Source organism: Mustela nivalis (assembly GCF_964662115.1).
Source record: "Mustela nivalis genome assembly, chromosome: 6".
NCBI lineage: Eukaryota > Metazoa > Chordata > Mammalia > Carnivora > Mustelidae > Mustela > Mustela nivalis.
Window position 1 is genome coordinate 92,437,952 of NC_139025.1, and position 19,664 is coordinate 92,457,615.

Sequence of the window (19,664 nt, forward strand, 5' to 3'; positions counted from 1 at the left end):
TCAGCGAAACAAGGAAAACTGTTGCTTATCCCTGTTGGCCAAATGGCTAAGTAGCATCACTGTGCGCCCTGGACTAGAAAACGCCCTGCTGTGAGCTGGTTGAGACTCAGATTTGTCAGTAATTAATATCAGAGAACATGGGGAGTGCATGCCCCCAGGGCAGCACAACACTGCAAAACTGGCTTTTGCCCCCACAGGTTTCCTTTGCATCAGACTAACTTTCTAGAAATCCACCTCTGTGAGATCAGGACTTTAATTTGATGAGAGAAAGAGAAAAGAGAAGAAGAATGGGTCAAGTTATCACCAAGGCCACTCAGGCCCAGCTGTTTCCAAGGTTCGTCTTGCTGGGCCAAGTTGAGTTTGCCTCAGATTTGACCTTACCCCCTTGTCATCCTGATTTTCACCCAGATTTTCATTCATCTGTGCTCTCCCAATGGCATTTCCTTCACCCTCAAAGCTTAGCTCCTTCTTTCCTCCTCCCAGAAAGGCAAGACTGAGGCAGTAAAATCTCTCTTCAATGGCCACTGTGGTTGGTTGAAACAGACTTGCTCAGGAGAGAGGCCGTGGTGCCGAAGATCCCCACAGAGAAGCCCACTCCTCACTCCCTCATAGTCCAGCAGCGGTGCATCCTGCAGGTGGACACACAGGACACAGAGGACTGTTCTGTCTGAGGGCTGCTATTCCCCCAGAGCAGACCCGGATGGGGAATCTCAGTCCTACCTCCAGTGCAAGGATTAGGCTGTGCCATCACCTAAGAAGTGATTGCTTGATTGCTGGAGGCTGATTTTAGAGTTCTCTGCTCAAACACTTCACAGCTAAGCAAACTGTCAGCTAGTCCCTTAAATAGTTGAGCCTAAGAAGATAGAAGATGAGGATTAAAACCACATATATTAATTGTCCTTTAAATAAATCAAAATGTGACTTTTTTCATAGGTTTGGTGACAAAAGATGGGGGCAGGGGGATGGATTCCAAGACAGTTTTCCACTCGCTCATTCACCCACCCGCCTCCCTCCAGTCCAGCAAACTTCCCTTGCCTCTCAGCAGTTCTTAGACCCTTGGAGCTTCTGATTCTTCCCCAGATAGTCATACCAAGTTATTTTCTCAGGACCAATTAAGATCACATTTTTAAGCCAATTCAAGTGTGTCTCTTTCTTTGCTATAATGAAGTTGCCCATTGATCCTAATTCTTGTAATTAGACCATAAATATGTTATCTTATCGCATTGCTTCAGTGTTCTGAGAAAGCTTTTTACTTTCTGGAAGACAAAGACTAATGGTCAGAGTCTGGCTTATTTCTCAGGAGGCAGTGGGTCCCCTAGCCACCCCATAGTAAATACTTGTTATACACATCCAGAGACCCTACACTTTGACATGCTGCCTTCTTGATGCTGTTGGAATTGTTGGCTGTTATCACAGTGAAGGGCAATTAATGCAGCTTTCAGTTCAGGTTTTGGTTGGGGGATCTAAGGGAACCCTGAGGGCTGAACACCTTCTTGTTTCCATAGAACAGAGGTAGGCATGTAAGCATTTGCTTCTGGCTCCAATTGTGCCCTCTCTAGCTGGCCGTTTTCCCCATGATGGTTCCATAACATCCCCCAAGATGCAGCCTGACACCCTCAGCTCCCAAGGACTGTGTAGTGGGCTTCATGCACACAACATCAGCACTCATTCTGATTGGTCAGACACAAAGGAAGGTGAACAAGATGTTTGAACACTGTAAGCCCCATCCACTTCTTAATTATAGACCTATCGTCAGCATTTTCCACTATCTTTGTATCATGGTCTCACAAAGGACTCATGGTATTACTTTAAAGACATTTTCCTCCTTATTTGGGAACTGACATCACTTGTGTAACTCACCTAACAGGTGTGTAGTCTGACAGTGATCAAATGCCAGTAATTGACAGAACAAAGATATGATGACAGAAAAACAGATGGCTCTGGTCTCTCTTTCATCAGAAAGCAATAGATGTCAGCACCCATACAGGGCCCTTCCAGCCCACACTGTCACTGTGTGACTCACCAGCAGGAAGGATCTGCTGAAATAGCCAATACAACTCCAAGGCTAAACCCAGGTCCAGGAGGGGGAGGCACTGTCTCAGTACCAGCTCTGCTTTGACCAACCTGTGGCTGGTTCCATTACTTATGTTTGCTGACTTGGCTAGCAGGCAAGCAAGCAGAAGTTCTTCCAGTTGGAGAACTAAAAATCTGAACAGGAAATCCTAAGCATATTTTTCTTGTTTGGTTGCTCATTTCCCAGAAAGACTGAGACCCAGAGCTTTATCCATGATGGACTCTCAAATATTTGTGTAGAATATTTGTGAGAAGTAACAGGTACTAGAGGTCTTTCCTCTAAATCAAGCAATGTGCTTCAGGATGTGTTGTTTCCCTTGCAAGGCAGGTCTTTTATTTTGTGCCTTCTTGGTGCTTTGGGCCTATTATCTCCTGTTCCCACTGGCTGACACCAGCTCCATCCAAAGCAGGGAATAGACACAGATTACACGGATTTCAAAACAATTTGAGAACAGAGAAGGGGTCAAATTCAATTTGGATGACAGCGAAACTTCTCAGAAATGCTGCAAGAGAAGAACAGAGCTATGAAGTGTATTATTATATTGCCTTAACCAGGTTTAAGAACCAGGGTCCCTGTGGAAAGACCATTGTACACCACTGGTCAGTGTTCAGGGAAAGATGGGGAAGGGAGAAGTGCTTGTAATCTTGCTGAGCCCAGGATCCCAGGATGTCCAATAGAGTAATCCATGGGGAGATGGCCTGAAGCATTTTAGGAAAGAGGCCTCGTCCACAATGCACAGGGCCAGCATGGGGTGACACCACTTCTAAATGGACTTCTTTGTTTCTAGGCAACGTCCTGCCCTTGGAGAATGTCTGGCCTCACTGGCAGCTGCCATCCCAGTGGCGTTCCTGGAGCCCACGCTTAATCGCTACAATCCACTCTCGGTCTTCAACACCAAAACCCCCAGGGAGAGGTCTAGTAAGTATCTTCCCTCAGAGGTCACCAACCCATGTGTTGAGAGGAGAGCAGCGAGGAAGGAAGGTCACCCAGGCAGGGAAGAGCAGCCTTGCAGCGCTTTTGGTTTATATACTCTGAGAGGGGGCCAGCAGGTCAAATCTAGGGTCCATGTTGTATGTCTCCATATTACTGGAAAAATGGACACAGGCAAGTTCTTTGTTACCACTAGACGTTGGGACTTCAGGACTCTTCTGTAAAATGAGACAGTGTGGTTGATTTCTAAATCCCTTCTATCCTAAAGACTTAGGCTCTCTAGTCTGCCCTGGGCCTTAAGTCCCCTTCTGCATGTGGGGACATGACTTCTTTATTAGTTCTCTCCAGAGTGTCATCATAAGGGGCACATGTACATTAGTAACCTAATTGTACTTTCTAAGTCCAGGGAGTTGACTGTGTTTCCAAGTATGATAACCATATGTGGTCTATCATTTTAAAAAAGAAAACATAGAAACATACCAACCTCTTATACTGTTGGTGGGAATGCAGGTTGGTGCAGCTACTCTGGAAAACAGTATGGAGATTAGATTCCTCAAGACATTAAAAATAGAGCTACCCTATGACCCAGCAATTGCACTACTAAGTATTTACCCCAAAGATACAGGTGTGGTAAAAAGAAGACCATATAAACCCCAATGTTCATAGCAACAGTGTCCACAATAGCCAAACTGTGGAAGGGCCCAGATGCCCTTAAACAGACGAATAGATTAAGAAGGTGTGGTTCATATATACAATGGAATATTACCCATCAGAAAGGGTGAATACCTACCATTTACATCGACGTTGGTGGAACTGGAGCTTATTGGGCTAAGTGAACTAAGTCAGTCAGAGAAAGGCAATTGTCATGTAATTTCACTCATATTTGGAATACAAGAAATAGTGCAGAGGATCATAGGGGAAGAGGGAAAACTGAATGGGAAGAAATCAGAGAGACAAACCATGAAAGATTCTGGACTCTGGGGAACAAATTGAGGTTTACAGAAGGGAGTGGGGTGGGGGATGTGGTAACCAGGGGTGATGGACATTAAGGAGAGCATGTGATGCAATGAGCACTGGGTGTTATACACAACTAATGAGTCATTGAACAATATATCAGAAATTAATGATGTACTATATGTTGGCTAATTGAATTTAAATTTTAAAAGGTAGAAAAAAACACCACCAGAAAGGATTGAAATTATATAAGAAAGAGAAGTTAACAGGAGTATTAACATACTAAATTCTAGAACAGCAGTAGGCAGACTATGGCTATGGGCCTAATCTGGGCTGCTGCCTATTTTTGTAAATAGTGTTTTATTGGAATATGGTCTCACTTACTCATTTACATGTTGTCTGTGACTGCTTCAGCACTACATAGGAGAGGAAAAAGTAATTTTCTCTCTACTCTTCATTATTGTTGACTGAGAACCCCCCCACCCAATGAAACAGATTAATAGGAGAAAAAATATATATACACTTGAGTACTTATAGGAGCTCACAAAGATATGAAACTCAAGGGTGAGTCCTTCCTATGTGGATAAATTGTGATCCTACTGGAAGTCAATGGAATAGAAGAGAGGAGCTTCAAACAAGGGAGCTTGAATCATGCTTGGACTCCAATTAGAAAGAACTATAATGATTTGATGTAACATGAAGCAGAAATTACCATATCATGGGACTAGTCAATATTAAGGAAGAAAAAAGTACACTAAATCATTTCAAACCAGAACCTGTTCTATTCAGAACCAATATTCTCTGAAAATATTGATAGACATTAATAGTAGATGTTACTGTCTATCAATATTTTCAGAAAATATTTGTTCTTAGTATTGATTAGTCCCATGGTGTGGTAATTTCTGGCACACTCCTCTGTCACCTTCTTTTCTCCATGTAAGAATGTAGAGCGCTAAGCCACAGTGGCTCTATTCCCACCTGCTTCTCATTATTTCAGATAAAGAAGCACATTGCCCCCAGAAATGCTGACCAGGGCAATTTAGACAAGGCCACTTAATGAATTTCTGGTCCCAATCGCAAATAAATACAGTGGAGACTAGTGTTCTCAAAGTTAGTCAGGAAAGAGACATTGCCCAGCTGCTTCAGCTTGCTAGAGTCTCCTGTGACTTCTCTAAGTTAAATTCCCACCCCCTCTCAGCTGCCCCTCACCCTTTCTCCCCTAGCAGAAATATATCTCTAACCTTGTTTTTCTCTGCCCTTTCCTGATACCGTATGAGTCACATCTTGCAGCTCGCTCGGGAGCTGAGCAACTGAGCAGGCTCTGGTTGAGAAAGAGCTGTGACATCCGTAAACATAGGCCAGCCCAAGTGTTGCTCCACAGCTCCAAAGGGACATGGGCCCAATCAAGACAATGCTAGATATTTATCCATTTATTCTTCTCCAGCTGTGATTGAGGAGATCTTGTGTCTCTGTCTGACCAGTGTGTAGAGCTGTGCCTTGGGAAATGGACCTCCTCTGCTCTTGAGCTCATAGACGTACAATAGCAGACAGAATGAGGACTTGAGAAAGATGGGGGAAGTCCTAGATGAGCTTTGGGAAGGAAGGGCACGACACTGTCCCATTGTTCTTCTCAAGGGCTATTAGAAATATGTTCCTTCTTACTTCATGTACTTTACCTTTATTTAACAAGACATATCCATAAATGAAAAATAAGTATCAATCACTGCATACTCCACAGGGAAGAAAAGAGAGAAGAATGTGATTAGAGATGACATAGTTTTTCATCCATCAGTGACACACTGTGGGGTGTGCCTAAGTCCCCTGAGCCCATGGTTTCCATCATTCAGTTAATCAACAGAGGGAGCGCTGACCATGTATGTGGCTCTTGAAAAGTAGAGTGTACATGAATATGTATTCTGGCATAATCGGGTTTGCCTGGAGCCAGAGGATGACTGATGGCTTAATGGACTCTAAGAAGGTAGACTTCATTCATTAAACAAAGTGAGTGGCCTGAGGGACCAAGATGAAGGAGGTGTAGGTAGGGTGACAAATGATGTGAGCCTTTAGTTTAGAAATATAATATGAGCTGACTTATCAAGGGTTCAGTCCATCAGACATTTTTATTAATTGATAGTTGGTGTTTTGCCAGCAGTTACTCATATTAGTAACTGTGTTATAAGGCCCTGGAGCATTTTCTGATTCATCCAGAAATTACGAAGATAAGCCTAGAAAAGGCTTAATACTGGGTATCTTCCAGGTATTCAAAATTAGTTAACCCTCTGGTTACGCATGGCAGTGGTCTGTTAATTAGATATTAAATAAGATAACCTAGTCTCCAGCCAGTTTATTTCCAGACCCTTATTGAATAGTCCTCCAGAAAGAGCAGGAGGTCCAGTTCCCATGTCAGCTGGCTGCCTACACAAAGAGGTGGTACTCTCTGATGCCTCCTCCTTGGGGAAGGGCTGCTTGGTAAAGAAAATTGGACTTGAGAACCTTACGCAGTGGTTCTCAAACTCTAGCATACATCAGAATCATGCAGAAGACTTATTAAGACAAATATTGCTGAGTCCCTACCCCTAGAGTTTCTAACTTAGCAAAGCTGGATTCCGGTCCTAATGAGTTTCCCAGGTGATACAGCTGCTACTGGTGGGAGGACCGCAGTTTGGGAACCACTGATGTAGAAGGTGAGAGGACAGTGTGTTTAAATGATAACCCCAACAGTCTTGTGTTGGATTCCAACAGGACTCAGCTGAGGCTGTGTTTCAGGTACATAACTCAGCAGTCTTCATCCTATGAGTTTATTATGTGGCGTTTGAAGCATAATACACCATCTGAATCACAAATGTTTCTTTCACTCAAGGACCAATTACCTATAAATTACTTTTAAAGGTCATTACAATGATTACAGGGCAGCACCCTGAAGCAACTCTTTTCTTAGGTAGGGGAGAAAAGTGTCCATGAGGTATGGTGATGTATTGTCATCACCATACATGGTGATGTATTGTCAGTGTGACATGTAAAACACACACACACACACACACACACACACACACACACAATTGATTATCTGAGAGCAAACAGCTGTGAACTTCAGCGGCATCCATGGCCGTTGGCACTGGTCTGTGTGCTGGGTTTCAAGACAGAAATCTTGACTTCTCTGTCTACAACTCCTGGTATGCGTAAATTGGTTTTGTTTGGGAGGCTCCTGCAGACCCCCTTTTCGATGCCCCCCCCCCACGATGGTGGTTCTGCTACAAGGTACAGGAGATGGTCTTTGCCTGGGATCCACATTGGGAGTAGACCACATCCGACCCACAGAATTCCCTTCCCCTGTAAATCAAAGGAGCATCCCATTCTTTGGCTTTCATGCTATTAATCCTTTGAATTGTCTGGATTTTAAAGGACATTGGTCCCTTCATGCCTTCCACTTTAGTGACAGCAGCAGGAGGTCATGGCTAGCCAAAGAACGTGGGGCCTGCCCCATAGCAAGGAGGCTCCTGTGCGTCCTTTGCTTGCAACTGCTCATGCCATCCAACACACCTGCTGGTTTCAGCCACAGACCCGTCGTCTCCAAGCCAGCCAGCCAGCCTTGCTCCACATCTCCGCTCCAGAAAGTACAATCAAGGGAGAAACCAAAACCAGTGTTCCTAAAGGCCACAGAATTTGCTGTGACCTCTCTTATTCATTAATCCTTCAATGCCCACATACCTAAAATCTTGAGGAGGGAGACTTCTAGCCCACAATGACCCCAGTGGCACAGGGCCTACAGGTATAACCCATTTCACAAAAGATAACATTTTATCTGAGGTCTTCTGCTTTGTCCTTAGAAATCCATGAGAACTTTGTATTTTTCTCCAAATATCAGAAATATTTTCCTCAAGTCATCTAGTGAAACTGATGTTCCAGAAAAGTGCTCCACATTTGCTTATGGCTTCTCAGATTCCCTGGCCCCCTGCTTTGGCCACATGTGAGAAGTTTGGCCTGCGGGTAGAGTTTGCCTATGATCCCTGTCCAGGTCTGGGTTGACCCAACCCAGGCAGATGGGGGCAGGGGACGGTGGTTAGAGGAGACAGAGCTCTGGGCCCGTGCTTCTTTCAGAGTCCTTGTTATCTTCTTATCCATCAGGAACTTTGGGATACTGCTGGTGTCTCCTCCTATCTTGTCCTGTCTTTTCACTTAAATGAAACAGGACATGTAGCCCCTGGCTGCTGTTTGCGATTCTTGTATCCAACAACCTTCCTTGGTTTCATGTTGAACTTCATCTGTCACTGCGTTGACCTGTCTGTCCATGGCCAGTGAAGTGACCGCAGTCTTCAGTGAAAGGAAAAGATGGGGTTTACTCACTCTTCCTTGCACAGAAGCCTTCACAAACAAAAAGGTTTAGGTGCCTGACAGGTGGCCTTAGCACCTGTCACCTCATGAGTAACTTCTGTGGTAAATGCAGACATTAACACAAGTGTAATTGTTTTCTCCCCCAAAATCTCAATCAGATGGAAAGTAATGTTGTCTCTGGTCCAGCTGAAGGAATATTTGATGAGAGGGGTTTCTTTTCTTTTTCCAAACAGTACGGAGATCCAGGTGACTGAACTATGAGGTTTCACCTAAACACAGAGTAGGTGCTTTTCTCCATCTAGTATCACCTTTTCTGCCATGCGTGTGGTAAGACAGAAAGGGAAAATCCAAGAGATAGGCTGCATCTCAGGGAAGTCTTAGGAGGTGTCTCTCACCTGTCTCTGTTATGCTCCTTTGGCCTTAAGTTGAAGCGTTTTAATCAAGTATGGCTTCCAGGAAGCCAACCCAGCCTCTGGAAGCTGTCATCTTTACACAGACACCTGGAGGACAGAAGCTCCCCCACATCCAGTGCTCACTCAACTGAGGCTTGAGGGTGACTGCTTAAAGTCTAAAAGACCAGAGGAAGGGTAGGACGGATAGAATGGGTTGCATTATTTGTGCTTTTGAATTCCTGTGCCTGTGTTCTCCCTGTACCCCCTTGGTCAGTTCTGGGCATGCCGGACACAGTGGAAGAGATGTGTCCTGACATCCCGCAGCTGGAAGGCCTGATGAAGGAGATCAGCGACCTGGCTGAGTCAGGGGCCCGGTACACAGAGATGCCCCACGTCATCGAGGTGATCTTGCCGATGCTCTGCAACTACCTGTCCTACTGGTGGGAGCGGGGGCCTGAGCACCTGCCCCCCAGCACAGGGCCCTGGTGCACCAAGGTCACATCTGAACACCTCAGTGTCATCCTGGGAAACATTCTGAAAATCATCAACAACAACCTAGGCATCGATGAGGCGTCCTGGATGAAACGTATCGCAGGTACCACAAATGCCTCTTCCCCCCGCCCACCTGTTCCCCCAGGCCTGCATTCTCTTTTCATCTCTCAGTCCATCTCTAAACTAGTCTCCCTCCCCCTCTTAGTTCGTTCCCAGGAAAAAGTTACCCCCTGGAGAGCCTCCTGGAGCAAATGCTCCTGTCTCCTCCCAGCTCAGCCAGGTCCCTCGCATCTCCAGGAAGCCCTTCTCCATACACTCTGCTTGGCTCAGATGTTCATTGCTTTATTCGCTTTTGGTACTTAATCATCTTGTTTGCTCCTTGAGTAATAACTGTCCATAGTTTCCCCATAAGTGCTCCTGTGTGTTCTGTACACGTATGAGACTCACTCCATTCTGGGCTGTACTGCAAGTCGCCACCATTTGTATTTCATGTTATACTTTCTAAGACACTCCCTACGTTAGGTTCCCAACAGCATCATTTTGGGTTTTTTGGGTTTTCATTTCAGTATTCCTCTAGATCTCCTCGCATGCAGTAGTCTCTTAATGAATTTTGTTACCTGATTTTCTATTCATGAAGCAACCCTAAAAGAAAGAAAAAAGAAAAAGGAAAGACTTCAAAAAGGAATGACCACACTTCCCACAGTCAGGAAATCATGAATATTTAGTGTCTTCTGTGTCAAAGCAGAGTCCAAGGGGACAAAAGCCAAGGCAAGGTCATTGTTTTTGATGGACCCACAGCATGTAGACAGCTCTGTGGTAGCCATTCACCCACGCCACCTCCTGGACCAGGAAACCCAGGGGCTGCACCAAAGGGAGCTATTAGCCCAACCCTAGATATTTACCTTCCTGGACAAATGAGGAGGTATTTCTCTGCAAGACCAGGGAAGAAAAGTTTCCACCCCCTTCCTGTCTCTGCAATGAACTGAGCTCAGAATGATAAATATTCTAGGTGCTCATAGCTACTAAATAGCGCAGGCCTCTGTGAACGTATGAGTAAATAAAATTGACGTTCCTTTCTTACCTATTAGCCCAAGAATCTTGCCAAGAAAATAGCCGAAGAAAAACCCCAAGACACTTTGTTAAGAAGCTCGACTTTGTAGTTCATAAGGGATTCAGGGAAGGAAGGAGCTGGAAGGACGGGCTCCCTCAGCTCCCTAGAGGGGCAGAGAAGGGCGATGGCCTAGCTCAAAAGGCACAGGGGGCAAGTGGACTCACCCTGTTATTCCACAGGGTATCCCGGTCTCAGGCGCCACCTAATTGCTGGTACTGAAACAAAGTCGATTTTAAGTTGTAAGCCCAACTCACCCATATCTGGAATAGCCTTTCTGATTCTGGGGCGTGAGCAGAAGCTTGCCTCAGGGCCAGGCGGGTGTTTGGCTTCTTGGATAGTGCCCTTCTGCAGGTAGCTGCCTCCACCTCCTCCTTCTACAATGGTCATTGCTGAAGGGAAAAAATAAGGCAGTGAGATTTAAACAAAACAAAACAAAAACAAAACAGTGCCAGATGTAGGCTATTTCCAACTGAAATGCCCCCCAGCTAAAGAAACTTTGAAAGGCACAAAACACAGAGCATGTTGGCAGTATTGGTGGCTCTTACCAATTTTATTTCACTTAATTTTTTTATATTTATAATTACTCTGATTCTGATCTTTATGATCAAGTAGACCAAGAGGATACTTTGTTTAAGAAACAGGGTGAGGTGTATAGGTAGGTATTCTCTTGAAGAGGGCCAGAATCCCAGTCCCAAACCCCGCTGGTTGCTGTGTCTGCTCTTTGACTGCCGGTGGCCACCCCAGCCTCTCTCTCTCTCTCTCTCTCTCGGTCGTTATACCGATGATTGTTTGTCCTCTTCAGGGCCCAGAGGAGCCCCCAGGCAGTGAGGTAGCAGTTCTCAAGCATTGGGGGACTGAGAACTGTGGTTGGATTAGTGTATTTTTAACAGCAGATTTTTCTGTACAGTAAAATAGTACCATAAACCATAGTACCAGAAAATAGTACCAGAAACCATAGTACTAAGTGCCTACTCTTGGCTCAGCCCAGTGCTGCTTATTGGGAGGGGAAAAGGCTCCATTCAAGGAATTTATAATCTAGCTAGTGAGCCCAAACTAGACAGACATCCTGAAACTAGGTGATGAGGAGCTAGGAGGTGTGGCCAACGCCAGGCATGCACGAGGAGTGCTGGGGCAGCCGGGCTCCCTGCGGCCCAGACAAGCAGAACAGGAGTAGGGAACCTGCCCCTGACTTGTGGCTTTGTGAGAAAGAAATAAGTGCCTAGGGGGCAATTAAAGAAGGGAACAGGGCAGGGCTGTCCTGAGTCCACGGAATGTCCCTGCCTTTCAGTCTCCCTAATTTCCTTTTTATCCATTGCCCTAATGTGTGAAATGAGGGGGAGGCCTTTTGTTTGCCGACGCAGTGTATGCCCAGCCGATCATCAGCAAAGCCCGGCCAGACCTGCTGAAAAGCCACTTCATCCCAACTCTGGAGAAGCTGAAGAAAAAGGCGGTAAAGACTGTGCAGGAGGAGGAGCAGCTGAAAGCCGACACCAAGGGAGACACTCAGGAGGCGGAGCTCCTCATCCTGGATGAGTTTGCGGTCCTCTGCAGAGACCTCTATGCCTTCTACCCCATGCTGATCCGTTATGTGGACAACAACAGGTACTTGGGAGAGCTGGGGCTGCCTATCCACAGGATGGAAATGTGGTGTTGGGTTGGGTTATAGGCGAAGTGGGGAGGTCACAGCATCCACCATCAGTCACCCCTCCCCCTCCGAACAAAGTCCCTGGTGAAGGACTTCTGGACAGTGCTTTGTTTGGCCAGTTATTCTGTATGGTCAGTGCCGAGGCCACACCTTCATCCTCACATGCTACTGTAGGTCAGAGGGAGTTGGTCAAACAGGGCCTGCAGTGACCCACTTCTTCCCCTCTCAGCAGAGCTCTGACATGTATTCATTCAACAGAGGTTACCGTGCGTCAGGCACTGTTCTAGGCATTGGGGGAGGGAGGCATGAACACAGCAAACATGTTTAGCCTAAGGGCTTTTATCATGGCAGGGAAGTGGGGCACACAGACAAAAAACAAAATAAGAACTTGATACACTTTCCTCATATAAGTAAATTATGCAAAGTAAGGTAAGGAGAATTAGGAGTGCCAGAGTGGGGTGGAGTCACAGGCTTAAATAGAACATTAACTGAGAAACAGTATTTGAGCAAAGATCTGAAAGACATGAAGTAGGTAACCATGCAGGGTTATATTCCCAGGAAGAGGGGACATGTGGGGTTAGCCTTGTGGAAGGAAATGGTTAGGGTGTTCAGAGGATCATCAGAGGCCAGTGTAGCTGGAGGAGAGTGAGGAGTAGGGAGAGTGGTAGGAGATGTTGGAAAAACAACATGGGACCAAGAGTGTAGGGCTTCGGAGGCTACTGGGAAGATTCTGGCCTTTATTCTGAATGGGATGAGAAGTTGTCAGAAGTTTTGAGCCACTCTGTAATATGATCTGATTCACTTTTTTTGTTGAGATTTTATTTATTTATTTGAGAGAGAAAACACGAGTAGGGGGAGGGACAAAGGAAGAGGATAGAGGCGGACTCCCCGCTGAGCAGGGAGCTGAGCCCCACCCCTCACTGCAGGCTCAGTCCCAGGACCCTGGGGTCATGATCTGAGTTACCAAGGAACCCGGATCTAATTCACTTTTTGAGTACGTGGCAAGATACGGAGGCAAATAAGGGGGTGAGGAGACTAGTTGGGTGGTTCATGGTGATCCCATCATAGAACTAACTAATGGGGATTCTTAGAGACAGCGCCAGCTGGTGATTCCCAGGACCTGGGAGGAAGTGGGGTTACTAGGAAGCAACTGCTTAATTGAACAGGAGTTTCTTTTGGAGCCCTGAAAGTGTTTCAGAAACTAGACAGTGACAGTGGCCGCCCAAGTTTGTGAATGTACTAAGCGTCACTAAGGGCAAATTTTATATGTATTTTTCCACAATAAAAAAGAAAAAAAGTTTTGATGGTTGAGTCCAGGGTGGTTGCAATGAAGGTTGACCCAAGATGTCAGATTCCAGGTCTGTTTTAAAGGTAGAGCCCTTTGGACTTCCAGATTGGGAATGAGAGAAGGAAGAGAACCAAAGATGATTCTGCACAAATGGAAAGATGGAGTTTCCAGCCATTGAGTTGAGGAAGATTGTGGGTACAGACATTTTTTAGGGGAAGATCTGGAAATCACTTTTGAACATGTTAAACCTGGGTTGCCTATTCAATATAAAAATGAAAATGTTGAGTGGGCAGTTGAATATATGAGTCCAGAGTTCAGGAGAGGGTTCTGACATAGACATGGGAATTTGGGAGTCGATAACATATTGGAGAACATGAGACTGGATGAGAGAAGGGATTGAGGGGAAGAGACAGGAGTTCCAAGGACCTAGCCCTTTTGCTCTCCAACATCAAGGGATCAGGCAGGAGAGGAGGAACCAGTGGCTGAGGCTGAGAAGGGACAAGCAGTGAGATGGGAGGAAACTGACAGAATGTTGTGTCCTGGGTGCCAACTTCACAAAGTGTTGCCAGGAGAAAAGAATGATGAGTAAATGTTATCGGTAATCTTGACAGGAGCAGTTTCGATGGAGCAATGAGAGGGGGGGCCTCTTCGCAGTGAGCTGGAAGAGAGAGAGAAAAGGACTTGGAGACAGCAGCACAGTCCATTTGTGCAAGGAATTTTACCACAAAGGGAACAGAAGTAAGATGCTGGCTAGAGGCAGAAGTAAGCTCAGGAGAAGAGTTTTGAGGATGTGGGAGATTTGTTAGCTTGTTTCTTTGTTATTGAGAATGATCTAGTTAGAGAAGGGGAAATTTTATCATGTAAGAATGAGAGCGAGCATTTCTAAAGCAATGTTCTCTGAGCAGGCAAAGGGTCAGCATTAGAGAGTTTATCCACAAAAAGAAGCAGGAGGGCAGGGAGTTTGGGTGCTGATGCTGGCACACACACACACACACACACACACACACACACTTTCTCTCTCTCTCTCTCTGTGTATATATATATATATATATGGGGGTCTCCAGGAGTCCTTTTCTGATTGCTTCCATTTTCTCAGTGCTGTAGGAAGCAAGATCATCAGCTGAGAATGAGGATGGGGAGATGGTGTGAAGCGGTAGCCAGGGAGAGGGGGAGAGTGGCTGGACCAGGACAGTGTCGTGTGATGACTGGGCATCAGTAACGCCCCACTTGAGATCTGTGGTCATGAGTTGAAGGTGAAACCCATCACCAGGTTGTCTTTTTCTCCAGCCAGTTTGCCACCAGGTCCAGGCCCAAAATAGGGAAAGAGTTGGATTTAACCAAAGTTGGGGTTTTTGCAAAGTGAGTATGACAAAGGAAAATGGGCGATGGTGTGTGTCAGAGGGTAATTGTAAAGACTGACTACAGAAGTGAAGCTGGGTGTTGAAGAAAGTGAGGGCATGGGGGTGGGGAGGCTAATGTCTATGGACAGGGAGAAGAATAGGATTGTTGGTCCCAGTGGGGAGCAAGGACCAAATAGGTATTTTTACTATACAATACCCTCTTAAGATTTAAAAGCCTAACATAAATTTGAAAAGGCTCAATTTTAAAATACATCTTGAAAGGACCTAGGAATATTTGGGAGAGCCTTGCTAACTTTTGAGTATGCCATTCTGTCGTGGGCAGGAAATGGGTCTGAAGAAGCCCATTTTAGCATTTAGCTTATAAGGTAAATTGTGTTTCCTATACAATTGTCTTAAACAATTGATTACTTATATTATTTAGCATTTGAAAATAAATACCTTACACATACTATATAATATAATCTCTTACCTGTCTGTGGGAGACTTCATTCTCTCAAAAGAAACCCTGCTTTAAGGAGCATGGTTGGCATCATTTCCGATAACATAATGACATTCGTGGTTAGAGAGGGAATTTGTCAGAGTTTTAGGTAAAAACAAAAATGAAAGCAGAGTAAGGTTGCTCCTAGAATAGCTCTTTAATTGCATTTGTCACTATTGATGATCAAGACTCAAGATAGAGTGTGTTCTACTTCCACAGTGTTTGACAGTTGCTAAAAATGGCAATGTCAGAGAGTCTTTGAGATCATCATTAATTCATTCATCCCCACGTTTCAACCCACTCTTCCCTGAACACCAGAGAATGATATGGCCACCCGAATGCAGCTTAGAAATACTTCTTCTTATGTGTCTGCCTTTACCATTTTGGGGTACTTTCTTCACCAAAAGAATCACTGGCTTGGAAGTATGGGACTGTGGAGTTGGCAGGAAATATAGGAGTCACCTCATCTTACCTGTAACTGGATGAGTAAATACCCCCTTCCTTTTTCCTGGCAGCGCATTTCTTACCTATGATTATCTACTGCACTTCTAGATAACAGAGACTTGCAGGAGTGGCCTCTGCTCTAGTTTCAGACAGTTCAAATGGTTCTGTCAGGAGTCAGCTCTGTGACTCCTGCCCATCAGCTCTGACTTTGCTCTTCAGAGCCTCACAAAGCTGTTCCAGTCTCTCCTGTGGCAGCTCTTTAAGCTGCCATCTTGTCGTGTCCTCCCCGCTATTCTTCCTCATCCTGGTAAACCTTTCTACGTCCTTCAGCCCAGTCATGGCACCATTTCAAGTTTCTTCGCCCTCTGGAATACTGATCTGAACAGAAGCTCCTGTTGTTCAGTGATCAGCCTGAAACTGATCCCGAATAAGAACTCTGGGTATAGTCAGTTCAGAACTGGGCAAATCCACTATCTCCTCGTGCAGGAGCTGTGTGAGTGCAGGTTAAACAGATGTCTCTGCATGAGGCAACGGCTTCTCAGCTTCCTTTCTGGTAGTCAGGAACACTCAGAACACAGAAATGAATGACTAAACAGTGTGATTAGGGGTGAAAACCCATCTCTCAGGCTGCTGAAGGGAATCAGAGTGAATCCTCTGCAGTGACCACTTTCGGCTGTGTCCTCGGCAGGATACTTAGGAACAAGGTTGAGATAAGCTTTTAGCTCTAACTCAGACGACCTGACCATGAAGTCATAGGAATACAGCTTTCCTTTCTTTCAAAGCCTCATCACTGGCTTTCCTTTCTTTGAAAACCTGCTAACTTGCCTTTTTGAAAATGAAATCTCTCTTTACTCTTGTGATCATCCAAGGTTTGATTCTTGCATTTCTTGTTTTCTGTTAATATGCTCAGTGATTTCATTCACTTGTGTTGCTTCAAGCATCACCCTCTGCAGATCACTGCCTCTAAACCCAACCTTCTTCTCCACCTATAGCCTTGCATTTACCAACTGCCTTTTGGAAGCATGCAGGGAAGATGACAAAGGAGACCCAGATATCCATGTAGTACCTTCAAAAGGATCAAGTGGCTGGATATGGAGAGAGATCTGGATTCTGGGAGATCGGAAGCAGGCAGGGAATGAGCCTGGTTGTACCATGGGGACAGACAGGAAAAGCTATGGGCAAATAAAAGAGGTGAGGTCAGAATCTTCTTTTCACCTGCAAATACCAGAGAGGTGCAGAGTTTGTGTGCCTGGGGAAACATATAATGAGATATTCTTCATTCACATAACACTCGGAACCTGAAGAAATAACCTCACTAGAAATAAAGGATGAAAATATACCTCCTAGAAGAAGAAGGTATGAAAAAAAAATTCATTCATTGGAAACTGCCTTCCTATGGAAGGCAAAGGGATCAGAATCCTCATCAGTCTTCTGTGAGGGAACATTGACCTCACCTGTTGTTTTCAGGGTTCCTGCTGCTCATGTACCTTTGCCTTGGCTGGAGAGGATGGGACCCCTCATCTCTTCCTGCTTACTTTCAAAGCTCATTGAAACCAAAACACTAAGGAATGAACATCTGGCTCTTCTGACAAAACTTGACACTTGATCCTGAAAAATCAATATGAACGAAATAAAAAAGCATTACGGATCTCAAGCCTCAAGTTTGGATTGCATCTGGCTTCTAATAATGGATACTTGATTATAGTGGCTGAGAGAATTTAGAAGTTAAACCTCACAAAGAAGTCCAAAGATACCCATTCCAGGACCAGTACTTCATTAGAGAGACTCATTCTTCTGTCTTCCCATCCTAAACACTGGCTGCCATCTTTGAAGTTACTTTATGGTACAGTGTATAGTGCAATTAGAGTTTGAGCCATCGTATTTTCATTCCAGGCAGGAAGCATGAAAGCAACAGGGGGAAGACAAAGGGCATCTTCAGCTATCTGATCCCTTTTTAGAGAGCTTTTCCAGAAGGTCCATCTAACAACGTCCGTTTCCATCTCATTGATCAGAACTTAGTTACACAGCTATCCCAAGGTTGGGTAATGTGCTCTTCAGCAGGCATAATGCCACCCTGAATAAAATGGGCTTTTGTTCCTAAGGAAGAAGAAGAGAATGAGTATGGGGTAGACAGCCCGTTGTGTCTGCCATGCAAAGGCGAGGCTAGTTGAGGTGGAACTCAAGAAATATTAGATAAGAATGTCTGTAAGCCTGGAACTCGGGGCAATAAGAAAGTGAGGAGATGAGCGAAGGGTTCAAAGATGGTCTTGGCCTCATGAGTGTTCCCCTTTCCTCCTTAATCTGGTGCTCTCCATGAATGGGCAGAAGGTATAGGCTGCTCAGGGAAGTTCAGGCTGGTGTCCCAAGGCTTAGGGACCTGGCTGTTGATAGGGACAATAGGTTTTTCAAGCATTCATGAGAACCAGAGTCTTCTTTAACCTAAGAATGATGGTAGATGATTTAACCTCTGCTGTGTTACTCTACACAGATATTTGAAAATGGCAACTCACCCAGCCCTTCCAAAATATAATTTGATTCCAATATGTAAGATACTTAGAAGCAAGACAACTTTCAGGAGATGACTGAATTCTGCTGTAATTTAGCCTTCTTGCTGCCATTGTTGAATTCTTAACCTGGTCTAGTTTTTAATATAAAAAAAAAAGAAAAAGAAAAAAGAAATGAGTAATGCTATTTATAGGGAATTTCTAAACCATTAAAACACTAAAAACAACAGTGAGAAACATATTGTCTTCCAAATTTCATTCACAAAATTGGCTTTGAGAGGAAAAGGTATGTGGCCTGAAGTGTTTTTAGGGCGCTCCATATTTCAGAGGCTTGACAATGACAGCTTCAGTGACAAGATTACTCATACTGACTGAGACTCTTCTAGTCTTGCAAGCCTCCTGGACTAAAGGAGGCCTATCCCAAAACAGAGTGTAACCTTAATCACCTCATCTGTTTAAAAAAGAAGAAAAAAAAAAAAAAAACCTTTGACAAATTTGAAATGTTTTCCGACATCTGTCTGCAAGGATAATTCTTGAATCCTTTGGTAAAATGGGAACAATTATTGTAAGTCCTTCAAAAATATTTACAAACACATGCCTACACATATGTAAGGCGTGCCCTGATATTTAGTCTCCCTGAAGACTGCCTTCCTGTGGGAATGTAGTTTTATCTGGATAAGTGTGTGTAGCCAATATTGGTATAATTTTTAGTGTAACTGTTTTCCTCATTACTGAATTTCATATGCATATTCATTTGCTTTTCACCTCAGATCTAACTGGCTTAAAAGTCCCAGTGCTGACTCTGACCAGCTCTTCCGCATGGTGGCAGAGGTCTTCATCCTGTGGTGTAAATCTCACGTAAGGAATCTGTGGGCCCCAAACTTAGAGATGGCTGTGAAAGGTACAGACCTCCAAAAACGTTCTTATAATGTTGACTTTTTTATCTTCCCCCACAACTTAGAACTTCAAGAGGGAAGAGCAGAATTTTGTGATTCAGAATGAAATTAATAATTTGGCATTTTTAACTGGAGACAGCAAAAGCAAGATGTCGAAAGTAAGTCCATTGAAATCAATTCCAAAGACTTTGATCTTGACCTAAGTTATATATCTTGAATGTGTGAAGGGATTAGCTCCGTCCTGCATTTAGGTCAAACCACGAGAACCAGCAGTCTCTACTGTTATTTCTTTTGAGAATGAGCCAGAAGAAACTGCTCTCAAATAAGCATGGTCATCACATTTTCTGAATAAATAGCTGTTTGTATGTCAAAAAGTTAAAGTTTCAAGACTTGTCTAAGGCATTCGAGAGGTCTCCCAAACCAAAGCAGCTATTCATTGTTTTTAAATAGAACTTCTTCTGGCGTAGTGAGCTGCCAAGCTACACATGCCTGGAGCCACCTTTTGATTAGCTATGAGGAAACTACCTTGCTTTGACGATTTCGTTAGCACATGTTCTTATAGTAAGCTTGTTTTCCTCCTATCTGGAACATCCAATAGCTGTTTTATATGAGTTGTACTGACCTCTTAATGCCTTCTGTTTATTTTCCGTGTGGGTTGCTTTCAGAAACCCAAACATCTGTCCATGCCCTGCAGGAATGTTTAAAAGAGAACATACGGGATATCTGTCTGAGAAAGAGAGTAACTTACAGGGAGGAGCGTAGC

General features: G+C 44.5%; 1 protein-coding gene across 1 annotated transcript in view; it reads left to right on the forward strand.

Annotated features, from left to right (window-relative positions):
- The window catches only part of RYR3 (ryanodine receptor 3), a 502,250-nt gene that overhangs the window by 427,972 nt on the left and 54,614 nt on the right, over nucleotides 1-19,664 (forward strand). The window contains exons 65-69 of the mRNA XM_082736877.1: nucleotides 2,862-2,992; nucleotides 8,957-9,277; nucleotides 11,647-11,887; nucleotides 18,776-18,863; nucleotides 18,967-19,059. Coding sequence (XP_082593003.1) covers nucleotides 2,862-2,992; nucleotides 8,957-9,277; nucleotides 11,647-11,887; nucleotides 18,776-18,863; nucleotides 18,967-19,059 — 874 coding nt within the window. The remainder of the gene's footprint in view (nucleotides 1-2,861; nucleotides 2,993-8,956; nucleotides 9,278-11,646; nucleotides 11,888-18,775; nucleotides 18,864-18,966; nucleotides 19,060-19,664) is intronic.